Below are 14,258 nucleotides of genomic sequence, written 5' to 3' on the forward strand. Positions count from 1 at the left end.
GTCAAAAGCAAAAATTCCTTTTGACACTTTTTCTTACTGGTCTATTATGTGCTTTTATGGCCTGTTTTCTTTATAAGACATTTTCCCACAGTGATTTTAGTTCATGTGGGAGAAATTCTTGTTGAAATCTTGACTATAAAGGAAAAAAACCCAGCAACTTTCTCCCACAGTGTTTTGAACTTCTTCGTTTTCTTCTTAATGAGCATCTCATCCTGTGGATGAAGCATGTTGGGATACTTCTTTACAAGTTTGGCACACAGTCTCTTAACAACTCTTCAGGGGAGAACACTTAAGTTTCATTTTCATTTTTTTACTTTAGCTCTTTGAACAGTGTGGTCATAATGATGCCTACAACAGTAGGCATAACAGTAGTTACAAAACTTCATCAAAACCTGGTGGCAAGCAGAAGCCACCTTTGGTGTCTTTGGGTGTGTGCGTTTTATTTAGCTTACACAAACTGGGCAACTCTTGTCCATTAGCTTTCCACTTAGCTTGTGGAAACAAAAAAACGTTGTATTCAACAAGTGTACTATTAACACCAGACTCCCTAAATACCTTACCAGGATTAATACACTAGAACTCTAAGAGAATTTATTTTTTTTAGTAATTTTTTTAATGCAAGAATTATGCTGATTAAAATATTAACTGAGAGCTTTGTAGTGAAGATATTTATCATAATACGCAGTGTTTTTCTTAGTCTGCTTCAGCAATGCAGATTCTTAAAAATAAGAAGCCGTTCTTAGCATTAAGTGTATTTATATCCCCCAACTATGTTAAAGGTACGTTTTCAAGAGAGTCTTCATTTTAAGACAAGATTTTTGGAAAACTTTAATATTAGGATAATTTATTTCACAATGTTTAAAGAGGAAGTAGTTAAAAATATTCACCCCTAATTTTGTGATCCAAGCAATGCAACCACATCCTAGTTCGTGAGAACTTAGAAATGAAACTCATTCAAAACTGACAGACTATGAAAACATAAAACATACCATCATTGTTTGGTTTAATTGGAGAAATACTAAAGGTTAAAGGTAATTATAGCTTTAAAAGCTGATTTTAGTAGATATCATGCAGAAAAGAGTTTGAAGAATTTGGATTAAAGTTTTGCATCTATGTATGTATAAAAAGCTTAATCGTAATCTTGCAGCCTCTTCAGAAGCAGTGTGACTGACGTTTGGCACACATAGTTATGAATGAGGATTATTAAATCATAAATCTTAAAAGCTTTATTGTTTAGTCTTTTTCTTAGTTTTAGGATTTAGTTGCTTTAAAAATTATGAATGGTTACAGGATATTGTATATTTGCATTATATTATTTTACAAAATCAGCAAGTATACCCTTGAATGCTTGCTGCACATATATTCAATTTAAGGACCATTTTTTGATAAACTTGAGAACATTCATAGAACATAAATTCATGCTTTCAATTCACCATTTAATGAAGTTCTGAACTAAGAAACAGTAAATGAGCACTTCTGAAAACGTCAGCTATGGTAGGAATGGCCTGTGTATCTGAAAGGTCATCTACCTAGTCTGTTTAGTTAATTTAATAAAAGGTGCTTTTGCCTTGACAGTTATAGGTAGAAGACCTCTCCTGTCCTAATAAAGCATATATGTTAAAAAGTTATTAAGCTCTACCACCACCAAATATTTTTTGGGGTTTGTTTTTTTTTTTTGTTTTTTTTTTTTTTGTGGGGGTGTTTTTTTTTTTTTTTTTGGTTTTTTTTACAATTCAAAGGTAAGTCAGGTTTGAAAAATATCAACTCCATGATTTCAATGTATTAAATAATCAAGTAACTTGTACATTAATTTTGACTTGCAATAAAGCACATGTAAGTTTAACGTATAGTTCTTTTTATTGCAGTGAATGTGAATATTAGATTTCTTTGCACATGAGGCTTTCTTCATGTGAGGCAACAAGTCTTTTTGCAAGCACTGTTGCAAAAATAAGTGTAATTAATAGCACAGCATGAGTTTTGGATTCATGTTGCTGTGGGAGGGGAAAAAAATGAATAGAATCATTTTGTAAGTTGTCATGGTTTAAGCATGAACCCAGGACATAAGTGCCCATAGATGGTAAAACTGATGAAATCTGGTTTCTTATAGATTTATATTCTTTGCCTTGTAAGCACCTTTAGTCCATAAATATCAGTCTCTTTTCCTTTTCCCTAATCTGTGTGAACTGTGCCTTTGCAAGGCATAACATGTACGGTGCCTAGTCTACTGCTATGCATGTAGTAATTGGCTGTTTGGCCGATTGTTAGAGGGAGTGTGTAGTTGCCATCTATTTATGTCAGCTGCTGAAGTGGGAGTGCTATAGTTTTTGTTTGGTCCTGATGTGTGTACGCTGGAGGGTATAAATGCAAAGTGTTAGTTTGCTTAACTGTAAAAGTAAGATGGCATTCTAATAAACTCTTAAGGGTAGATTAAATGAAAAAATGGTGAGTTCGTTTATAAAAAAGTCAAATTTTTATACTCCTTTCAGTTGGTATTGTATAGAATCATAGAATGGTTAGGGTTGGAAAGGACCTTAAGATCATCTAGTTCCAACCCCCCTGCCATGGGCAGGGACACCTTCCACTAGACCAGCTTGCTCAAGGCCCTATCCAACCTGGCCTTGAACACTGACAGGGATGGGGCAGCCACAGCTTCTCTGGGCAACCTCTTCCAGTGCCTCACCACCCTCACAATAACGAACTTCTTCCTTATATCTAACCTAAACCTTCCCTGTTTAAGTTTAAACCCATTACCCCTTGTCCTATTGCTATAGTCCCTGATGAAGAGTCTCTCTCTGGCATCCTTGTAGGCCCCCTTCAGATATTGGAAGGCTCCTATCATCTTTCTGCTTTTCATCTCTTTACTATGAATGCATGTAACAAAATCCTTCTAAATGGAATCTTAATGTCAACCGAAAGTGCTTATTTAGCTGGGAGACATATACATAGATTTATTTTTGTGTACATGTTCTGGGCCTAGATTCTTCTTAAGGCTGATTCTGCTCTGTAATGTTGCCTATATAGTAGTCTAATAGCAGTCTGAATTACAAAGATTTTTGTATGCATCAATAATTTTAATATTTGTATGCTTTTTCATCCAATCCATTTTATCAGTATATGTACTAATTTCAGTCTTTATCAAGTGTTCATGTTCATAATGTTAATTTTTTTATCATTGTCACTTTAGGATGGCGATCCTTCAATAAGGAATGCTGCATCTTTTTCCTTGAGGTCACCACAGTCAGTCTGCTCTCCAGCTGGAAGTGATGGAGCCCTTAAAGGTAGTCTAGTGGTCATATATCTCAATGTATTTTTTTTTTTTCTTCCCCAATTTTCAAGAATAGTGAGTTTAAAGAGGTTTTTAGTTAGTTCTTCTGACTTCTGTATTCCAATAGTACTAAAGAGTATATTAAGTTTTGGATACGAAATTGTTTTGAGCCCTGATCCAGAAGAAATTTCCAAAGGTCTAAAAATTGACTAATCATACTTCAAAACAAAGCTCAAATTCATGGAGGACAGAAGAATTTTAAATATTTTCCAATATGAGGATTAAATTCTTTATAACAATGGTTTCAGTTGCTCTACATAAAAATGGTTTAAAGGCAGCATTACAACTACTGAACTCTTAACCACCTCAAAAGTGTTAACATGCAACGCTTGTCTTGATTGCAACCATCAAATTTTAAGAACATGAAAAGTACTTAAATGAACACAATATATGTAGCATAAATGAACCCTGAAAGCATTAGCTGGGGAGAAGGAATAGGGTGAACTGTCAGTCAACTGAGAAAATAATTCTTTATGCTAAAATCTGGAATGCATACTGATGTTTTTAATATTATCCCAAAGAAGTAACAACTGAGATACGTGAGACTTAGCAAGGTAGGGGTTTGGCCATATTCCTGCTAATCTAGGTTTTCAGTACTTATGTATTTACATGGCAATAGTAAAACGATGCAACAGTACTTTCTTCTCTTTAGCCCTGAAACAAAATTAAGTCTTTTTGGATGGTCAGGTTAGGTGGGGAGGGAGAACAGGAGATGGGTAAGACTCTAGAGAAAGTGAGGGTATTTGGCTTATGCAGCCTGGATAAAAGAAGTCTTGGGGGTGGGGCAGGACAGGACCTTAGAACAGTCTCTTCATAGGTATGAGGAGATTGTTGAAGTCTTGAGTCAGGCTTTTCATAGTGTTATGGAGGAAGGATGAGAGACAGTGGACTTAACTTGAAATGAGAGGTTCTGACTAGGTATAAGGAACAACTGTTTCATTATCAGGACAGTTGAGCATTGGAAAAGCCCAGAGAATCTGTGCATTTTCTATCCTTGGAGGATTTCAAGACCAGGCTGGGTAAAGCCCTGCATAATGTGGCCTTGCTCACCATGCTTTGAGCATGAGGATCGACTCCTGAGGTCCCTTCTTAATTGAATTATCCTATCATCCTGTGACTGCTAAACGATCTCTGTGGTTCATCTTCTGTAGGCATATACTGTGTTAGTGATAGAAGAAATGTAGCTCAAATGCAAGTGAGAAGTACTTGTATAGTATGCCAGCAGCATCAATGTTTTAGGAGGTCTTATGCTAAAGGACTTATAAGACTTCTCTAAATGGCGAAGACTGAATGTGTTTTTCTTTGAGCTCAGTACACAAAATCCATGTTTGTTGAGCTTATCAGTTTAACAGCTAAGTTACTTCCACTCAAATATGTGATTGCCACTCAGAATATTTGAATTATTTTTTTTGGTTAAAGTTGCTGCTGTTTCAATTGCTTGTTTTGGAACCCGTTTTGAAGGGATATCTTTTCAGATTATTTCTGAAAACAATCTGATTGTACAATTCACATTGTAAAGTTTCAGCATTAGAGGGGCTGAAAAAGTGCAAGAGGAGCTTTTTGATTTATTTACCTCTGTTAATTTTACTTTTTTCATTGATAAAGCACTCAAATGAAATACTGTTACTAATGGTGCTACCATTTTGCCACCTTAAAGAAGTTAATGAACCCTGATTGAGAGAACCTGTTCTTGATGCTGCAAGAATCTTGCCAGACATTTACTTCCTCTAATCTTGCATTTTAGAAATGTATTGAAGAAGTGTAATAGTAATTACAATGTTACTTAGAATACATGATCCCTGAGTTTTTGGCCTATGATTTGGAGTGAAAGCGATTGGTTATGCTGATAAATTTTCCAGTGATGAACAAACTGCAAATATCTATGTTGAGCTTTTTTGTTGCTACTCTCATTAGTCCTTGAAAGCTTGGTTGACAAATTGCAAATTTAGATAAAGTAAATTAGCAAAATATTTGTTTGTTAGGGAGGACAAAAAGAATGGCACTAGACATCATCAGTCCAGAGAAAGATCACAGGAAGGATGTTATATATAAGCTCTCTTATATAATATAGAGATGTGGGGCAGTTATCAAAGTATGGGTACAGACTGCATTTCTGTACTTCTGACATGGAAGTAGCAAGGACTTCTGGAGACTTGGAGAATGTGATTGTACAGCCTTGAATTACTTTAAGACTGTCTGATTGTGACAGAATCTGAATGAAGAATTTTTGTTTGCAACTCAGGCAAATATTTGAGAGATGACAGAAGTTATATTTGTTCTTTTGGGTGGTTATTTACTTATTCGATGGTCTAAAATTTCTCTGTTACAGAAATTTTTGCCTCAAATCTGCTCCAGTAAAGGTATCATTGCAGCTGAAGTTTTATCAACAAGTTCTAGGCTGGTCTTTATCCTTCCTTTTTAATGTAAATTTTATATTTTTAGCTACGCAAACAGAATAGTGGCTCTATTTTCACACTATCATCTGTTACCACATCTGCTTTCATAGAAAATTCATTTCTATGAAAAGATTGATTACTTATCAGAATCCTTTATCCATTTGTTCTACTTTCCCACTACTCTGGAATCTCAAAAAAGTGTGTTGTTTTGTTTGGTGGTTTTTTTTTGTTTGGTGGTTTTTTTTTTGTTTGGTGGTTTTTTTTTGTTTGGTGGTTTTTGTTTTTTTTTTTTGCTTGCTTGCTTTGTTGTTTGGGTTTTTTGGTTGGTTGTTTTTTTAACTTAAGCCAAATTCTAAAGATCTGTATTAAAGGAAAGCCTTCCACAATGTTTTTAGTCCATTCCTTTCCAAAGAGGAGTTCATGTATTTACAGTCCTGTTTCCATACAGTTTCATAAATTCTTGGGAAAACAACTGTAAGGAATATCAACCACCCTTATGAAACTATATAATTTTGCACTCTTTTCCACAAATAAGTTGTATTCCCTCCAGAAATTCTTAATGGGTACTTGATTATTTTCTGAATAATTTGGAAAGATTGCTTTTATTTTCTTAGGGATTTATAGGACTTCTCCAGAGAGATTCCTCTGCACTTGGTCTTTGAATGTATAGTGGGTGGCAAGAATTAGGAATCTTCTCAAATCTGTAGTACAGACTTCAGTGCTCTCAAAGGTACTTGTTAAAAATTATCATCTCACCTTCTCTCCTTCAAAACAAATGTGGAAGAAATTTATTCAAAGATGTTTTGGCCCTGTCAGAAAACATATATTCATTCTTGTTTCTTTATTCAAGTCTTATTTTTTTCCATGCAAGGATGCTTCTGAATGAAGCAGTTCTAAGCTAGAACAGCCAAAGCTAAGGTTTTTCATGAGGCATTTGAAGCTCTGGAGAAAGTGGTATGACTCTTCTCTGAAAATTACTGAAAGAATATATGGAAAGTGAATACAATCTGTCCCCAAAAACCTCCCAAATGTATGTTGTTCTTTGTCTCATATGCTATCCCTTTAAGTTTGAATATTAAGTTATGCTCGTTGAAAATTAATGTAAGTATAGTCTGTTAATCAAAATAAGTAATAATGTTGTTATATCTAGTACAAAACTTGGGAAGATTTCCAGAGGGAAGGTACTGTGATTTTAGTCAACACAGCAGGAAAGGGCTTAGGGGCTTCCAATCTTCTTACCATTATGTTGGATGTGCTGTACCAGTATCACTCCCAATAACTTTCGTCTTTTGTTTTGTTTTGTTTGTTAAAATGTCAGTAATGGAGTTTCCTTACTCTTGCCATGCAACCTGTTCAAATTCTTACTGCTAGAAAGCTTTTCTCCTAATGCTTAGCCTGAATCATTTTTGTTGCAGTTAGGTATGACACTTCTTCTTTCCAGTGGGCAAGGAAAACCAATTTGCCCTTATTTTTTATTATTATTTTATTTCTAGCAATCATTTACATATCAAAGAATGTTATTGTGTCTTTCACTGATCTAATCTTCTACAGACTGAACAGCACGGGTTCTTTCTATCATCTTTACATAAGTAATTATTTCTGAGCTTTTAATTGTTTTTGGTTTTATCTGAATTCTAATTGGCCTGCATTTGTCTTGATGCTGTACTGCTTTAAGTCATAGTTACAACTCTATTTGAAGACTTGGAAGGATGAGTAGTCAGAAAAGTACTGTAGATGACCTTGTATACTACTGTCATATGCGACTATAGCTGCTCTTTGGTGATAACTTAGATTAGTGTTGCAAGCTGTTATAAACATATTGCTGTCTTTCTGTAGAGCTTATCTATCTTCCTCTCATGTTATAATTGGTTTTTCTCAGATGAATAAAAAGTTTGTGCTGCTTCTTATTGATTTCTTTTGTTTCAAAAGGTTATTCCAATTAGTCAAGAAAACTAAATTTTGATTCTGTTTTTAAAAGCAGTTGCGGGCCTCTCACTTGACACCAAAAGCTCATTTTTAGACTAATGACTAAAGTTATCTTTAGACTAATAAAATAAACACTAATTCTGTTACATGAAAAGTTATTAATGACAAATATTTTGCACTACTATTCTCAAGTGCTCTGGAAAGCTGCACTTACTTGTTCACCTATATTCCATTCATCAGTTTTTACCAAGAACAGCTGATACTCTCAACAGAGTTTTGCAGTAGGGTGTACTGCAGTCTTTGCAGTATTTTTGTCTAGACCATACTTCCTGAGTTTGTTAGTGAAATTGTTATGAGGAGCTATATAGAAAGCCACACTAAATCCAGGCATGACACTCAGTTCTCCTTAATCCACAAGACAGATTTACAGAATAAAATTATTTTGATTTGATGATACTTATTCATAAAAACATTTTGGACTACAATCTCTTTGCTATTATCTCAATCCTTATAGAGAAATCATTTTTCTTGTATGTACTTAAGTCACACAGACTATATATAATACTCTGTGCAGTCTTTTACCAACCTTTTGAATGGACTATTTATTTTCCCTTTTTGAATCTGCTGTAGGCACAGATTCTCAAGATAATTATTATAAATTCTGAGATTGGTTTAACCAGCATTCCAGGGTGAATTTATTTGATTCCATTATCATGAAGATACTCAATTTATGTGAAGGTGGTAAATAGGATTGTATTAAATAAATTAAAACAAAACAAAAAAAGGCTTTTCCATTTACATATTGTAACTTGCAGTCTCTTAAAATATTTGGCAGTAGTGTGTGAAGTTCCTCAGGATCTGTCATCACCAGGTTCTTAGCTTTTTCCAACAGACAAATATCAGTATGAGTGCAATATGGATATTCTAGTCTTCTCCAGCTTCTGCCTTCAAGAATTTATTTACAGAATAATTACTCAGATGCAAAGTCTAATAATCCACATGTAGAAAATATGCCTTTATTAAAGCCTCTTTTGAAAAGACTTTTTCAGTAAAAGGTCTGGAATGCTGTGTCCAGGTTTGCTGAACAAAAATTTGGTACCCCCTTGAATAATGTTCCTCAAGTCACAAGGATCATTTTGCTATGGGTTTAAAAAGGCATAGCAATTGAATGTTCCTGATGTTTCTCTCCAGTGTGTTATGAACCAAGTATTAGCCATCAGTCTTCATTTGTTCACTCGTAGGTTTGTTTTTTTTTTTCCAGCTTTCAAGCATAGGGAACAATACTTCTGTCAAAAGAGCCTGTAGGATGGGTAAAAGACTTTCTTTCAACATCTGGGAACCTTTACCTGCAAGGGATTTAAAGGAATGTGGAGATACTGTTTTGAGTGGCACTTTTGAAATTGTTGTTGTGCAAGTGGAAAGCTAATACTTCTTTAAAATTCTTTACAATATGTGAATCCTAAGTTCCTGGTAACCTTAATAGTTGGTTTTTAACCATGTGGATCATAACAAAGACTGTGACCAGTGGCGGGACTTCAGTGAATCAGCTTTAAAAGGTGAGTGGTTTCTGAAGAGGCTCAGAGATGGTCAGAGAAAGTATTGCGAACGTTTAAATAAGATGTGAATAGAATAGAATATTTCTGTTGGAAGTGACCCTTACAATGGTCATCTAGTCCAACTGCCTGACCACTTCAAGGCTGACCAAAAGTTAAAGCATGTTATTAAGGACATTGTCCAAATGCCTCTTCAACACCAACAGGCTTGTGGTATTGACCACCTCTCTCTAGGAAGCCTGTTCCAGTGTTTGACCACCCCCTCAAGAAAAAAATGCTTCCTTATGTCCAGTCTGAATCTCCCCTGACGCAGCCTTGAAACATTCCCACACATCCTGTCACTGGATACCAGGGAGAAGAACTCAGCACCTCCCTCTCCACTTCCTCTCCTCAGGAAGCTGTAGAGAGCAATGAGGTTGCCCCTCAGCCTCCTTCTCTCCAAACTAGACAATCCCAGAGTCCTTAGCCACTCCTCATGGGACATGCCTTCCAGCCCTTTCACCACCTTTGTTGCCCTCCTCTGGATGTATTCAAGGACCTTAACATCCTTAAATTGTGGGGCCCGGAACTGCACACAGTACTTGAGGTGAGGCTGCACCAATGCTAAATAGAGCGAGATAGTCACCTCTTTTGACCAGCCGGTTATACTGTGTTTGCACCCCAGGATGCAGTTTGCTCTCTTGGCTGCCAGGGCACACTGCTTACTCATATTGAGCCTGCTGGCAGCCAGCACCCCCAGATCCCTCTCTTCAGGGCTGCTCTCCAGCCGTTCCTCTCCCAGTTTATACTTGTGTCCAGTGTTACTCTGTCCCAGCTGCAGAAGTGGGTATTTGGATTTGTTAAATTTAATGCCATTAATGATTGCCCAATGCTCCAATATATCTAGATCTTTCTTCAAGGTCTCTTGTTAACAGCACCTCCCAATTTGATATCATCAGTGAACTTGCTAATGGTGCATTCAACTTCTGCCTCCAGATCATTGATAAATATAATGAACAGAACTGGCCCTAGGATTGAGACCTGAGGAACACTGCTGGTGACTAGTCGCCAGCCAGATGTAGCTGCCTTGTAAATTGGAATAACATTGGCTAGTTTCCAGTCAGGGGGGACCTTCCCAGACTCCCAAGAGCTTTGGTAGATGATTGAGAGGGGTTCTGCTGTAACATCCACTACCTCCTTCAGTGCTCTGGGATGAATTCCATCAAGCCCCATGGACTTGTGAACATTCAGCTGATACAAATGGTCCCTTACAATTTCAATGTCCACAAATGGAAAGTCACTGCTCCTGCAGTTGTGGTCCTCTGACTCAGAGGAACCAGGCAGCCCAAGGTCTATCAGTATTATAAAAGCCTGATGCAAAAAAGGCATTGAATGCCTCTTATTTTTTCTTCATTCCTATTTGTCAGGTGGCAACAAGTATTGGTTCAACATGTTCTGGACAGAGCCTTGGGCAACATGGTCTAGTGTGAGGCATCCCTGCCCATGGGGGGGGGAATGGGTGGAACTAGATGATCTTAAGGTCCTTTCCAACCCTAACAATTCTATGATTAACATACTTAAGCCTTTCTTCTTGTCTGACACAACTCTGGCCAGTTTCAACTCTAGTTCAGTTTGGCCTTTGATTTCTTCTCCCTACATATGTGAACCACAGCTCTGTAATCTTCCTGCAAAGCTTGACCTCGCTTCCAGAGATCATACCATTTCTTTTTCCTCCTAAGTTCCATGAGGAGTTCCCTGTTCAGCTACCCTGGTCTTCTGCTCAGCTTGCTTGACTTTTGACACAATAGGATTGCCTACTCCTGTGCTTTTAAAAGGTGATTCTTAAAAACTGACCAGCACTCATGGACCCCTAGACCCTCAAAAACAGATTCCCGGGGGACACTGCTAAGTAGCTCCCTGAAGAGCTTCAAGTTTGCTCTCTTAAAATCCAGGGTAGCAACTCTGCTGTCCTTTTTTCTTATTACACTGAAAATTTTAAACTTGACCATTTTGTGTTCACTGTGGCCAAGACAGCCACCTGCCATCACATCTCCCACGAGTCCTTCTCTATTCACAAAGAACAAGTCTAGGAGGGCATCTTTCCTAGTTCGCTCCCTGAGTACTTGTGACAAAAAGTTGTCTTCTACAAACTTCAGTGATTGCTCAGACTTGCTCGTCAGAGCAGTATGGTATTCCCAGCTGATGTCTGGGAATTTGAAAACTTCCATAGGGACAAAGGCTACTGATCTAGGGTTTTTTCCTAAATTGCCTGTAGCACAAGTCATTAGTGCTGCCATGCTGGCTGGGAGATCAATAGTAGACACCCACCGTGACGTCTCCTTTGTTTTCCATCTCTCTAATCCTCACCCAGAGGCTCTCAACCACATCATCCCTAACTGTAAGGGTTGTGCAGTCAAACCTCTCTCTTTTACAGTTCAACAACCTCCACCTCTCCTGCCCTGCCTATCCCTCCTGAACAGCCTTTCAGCCCTCTGTCCCAGCACTCCAGTTGTCAGACTCATTTCACTACATCTCCCTAATACCAATGGCATCATAACTCTAGGAACAGATTAAGGCTTCCAGTTCATCCTATTTGTTTCTCGTACTGCTTGTGTTGGTGTACAAGTGTTTTGGATGTGCTCGTGAAACCTTCTGTGCTCTTAGGAGCAGCGTAAATGTTCACACTAGCATTGCCATTCTCAGGGGATGCCATGCCAACCCTTGGTTTACCTTCAGCTCTCCTGATGTTATCCCTTCCCCCATTGTTTCTAGTTTAAAGCCTTCTCAGTCAGTCTTGCCATCTTATAAGCAAAGTTGGTGTTTCCCCCATTGGGACAGGTGGATCCCATCAGGACCCAGCATACCATGTGTTTAAAAGACTCTTTCATGGTCATAAACCCCAAAGTTCTGGCAGAGGCACTAGTCCTGGAGACAGGTATTGATGTCTTCAGCTCATCGGTTTCTTCTGAAGTTTCTCCCCATTACTGGGAGGATTGAGGAAAATACTACCTGTGCTCCTGAACTTTTTAGCATTCTTTCCAGGGTCCTTAAATATTTCAATTGATCTTAAACTTTTTGTTGCAATATCATTAGTACCCACATGAAAGAGCAGGAGTAGGTAATAGTCTAAAGGCTGTACTAAGCTTGTCAGTCATCCCTGATTCCAGGCCCCAGGGAGGCAGGAAACTTCTCTGAAAAGATGGTATGGTCTGCAAATGGGTGCTTCTGTTCCCCTCAGGAGGGAGTCACCGATGACCATAACTTGCCATTGTTTCTTCTCAATGCTAGTCTTAATGCAGGTATTTTTGCAAGAGATTGGTTGACCTGACTTTGGTGAGACTACTTGCATAGGTTCTTCCACTTCTATCTTATCATATGCTTTGTCTACCATACTCAGGACCTCACCTCATACCTATTCTGTAAACATACCCAAGAGGGTAAGGAAGGGTTTCTCCTATAGCTCTGTGCAGAGTATTGTAGCATAACTAGAAAGTGTGCAAACAGAAACTGTAAGATTTAGATGTCAGTAATGTGTGCAATCTCCTGGACAGAAGCTTATTTGTTTACTACCCAAGTCACTGAGCAGGTGATGCTATTCCATGGTAAACAAGAAGTGGTTTTGAAACTACATTTTTAAGAAGGCTAAGTTACTGTCAATGTAATGCATGTTATAGTTGCTTGCATTATAAAAGATAAATCAGTCAAGAGTCACAGGAAAGAAAAGTGTTTGCAAGTTTTTACAGTAGTAGATAAAACTTCTTCCATACTTAGTGCCATCTACCACTAGGAATCAGTAGGATAAACCAATTAGTACAGAGAACTGGTCCCAGGATTTTCATGGCTGGTCAGGATGACTGTTATTGAAAGACTATGGAGGTAGTGCTGATGGTGTTCTCTGTAGAGACCTTATTTCTATGATGTTACCTGCTTTGCAGCTACGTTTGGCATTATCTGGATAACCATCAGTATTTCCTGTTCAGTAATGATACAATGACCTTCCCGAATCAGCAGAGAATCTGGTTTTATCTCACAAGTTTTATGTGTTCCTGCCATACAGAAAGAGTTTGGACAAAGTTCTTTTACTGATACTATGGAAGATCAACTACATAAAGTCAGTTATTTTTTCCTCAATTACTACATGGCCCTAGATTTAGACTCAATATCTGCCTACATATTTCTGTTCTAAAAGAACATTCTGAAATTTGGTTCATTCCCAAAGATAATATCTGAAGATCAATGTATGATCCATACAAATAGATCCATATACAAATGTATGATCCATAAAAACATTTATTCTGTTATCAGCAAGTCGGAAATATGTGAAGTTATTGCCAGAACATGTACTCTTAAAATGCAGTTTATAGGCCTTACTATCAACACCTTTCAGGAATTTCTTTCAGGAGGAAGATACTTTCAAATACCTGCCTAGAAGAGGAAAAACTACTTTTGTTTTTTCATTTACTGGATTCCAAGTGTGTTCGATGGAACGCACTGAAATCCTTCTGATTTCCACAAGTCTACCCAAAGATAAAAAGAACCACCTTATCTGTTGGGTACAGTGGGATTTTTTATTTTTTTTTTCAGCATGAGAAATACTGAATGAATACAAATCAGAACAGTCTTGTCAAATTTACTTAAAAGTTTAGGACAAGGGAGAATCAAATCTGTGTCCTATTTGAAGTGTAACTGAAAAATGGTAAACATTCCATTGTTGCAACTTCAGAAGTATTCATTTAAGAATTCAAGAGTAAGATGTCAGTAAGAAATTTTGAGCTGCCTCTAATATTTGTAGAAATAAAAATGCAGCTTGTATTTTCAGTGAGTAGTAGTCATTGCCTTTAAATTAGTAGCTAGCAGTTTCTGCTGTACATTACACTGAGATAGTCTTGTAAATTATTGTCAAAAGAGATGGTAATTAGAAGTATGTGTGTGTGGAGGGGGCATCACAAGAATAGGAATGTCTGGTGGAAGGCAAGTGAGAGATCTTCCTAGGGTGTAGCCAGGTCTTCAGTACTAATGATTGACTGTGGTGTGTAATTTGAGGGGGGAAATGGAGTAGTGAAAAGATCTTGAGAATCA

General features: G+C 37.4%; 1 protein-coding gene across 1 annotated transcript in view; it reads left to right on the forward strand.

Moving 5' to 3' along the window:
* LOC115601763 (nipped-B-like protein) overlaps positions 1 to 14,258 on the forward strand; it is a 158,120-nt gene that overhangs the window by 48,326 nt on the left and 95,536 nt on the right. The window contains exon 8 of the mRNA XM_030472147.1: positions 3,185 to 3,278. Coding sequence (XP_030328007.1) covers positions 3,185 to 3,278 — 94 coding nt within the window. The remainder of the gene's footprint in view (positions 1 to 3,184; positions 3,279 to 14,258) is intronic.

The sequence above is a fragment of the Strigops habroptila genome, chromosome W (genome assembly GCF_004027225.2).
Source record: "Strigops habroptila isolate Jane chromosome W, bStrHab1.2.pri, whole genome shotgun sequence".
Classification (NCBI taxonomy): domain Eukaryota; kingdom Metazoa; phylum Chordata; class Aves; order Psittaciformes; family Psittacidae; genus Strigops; species Strigops habroptila.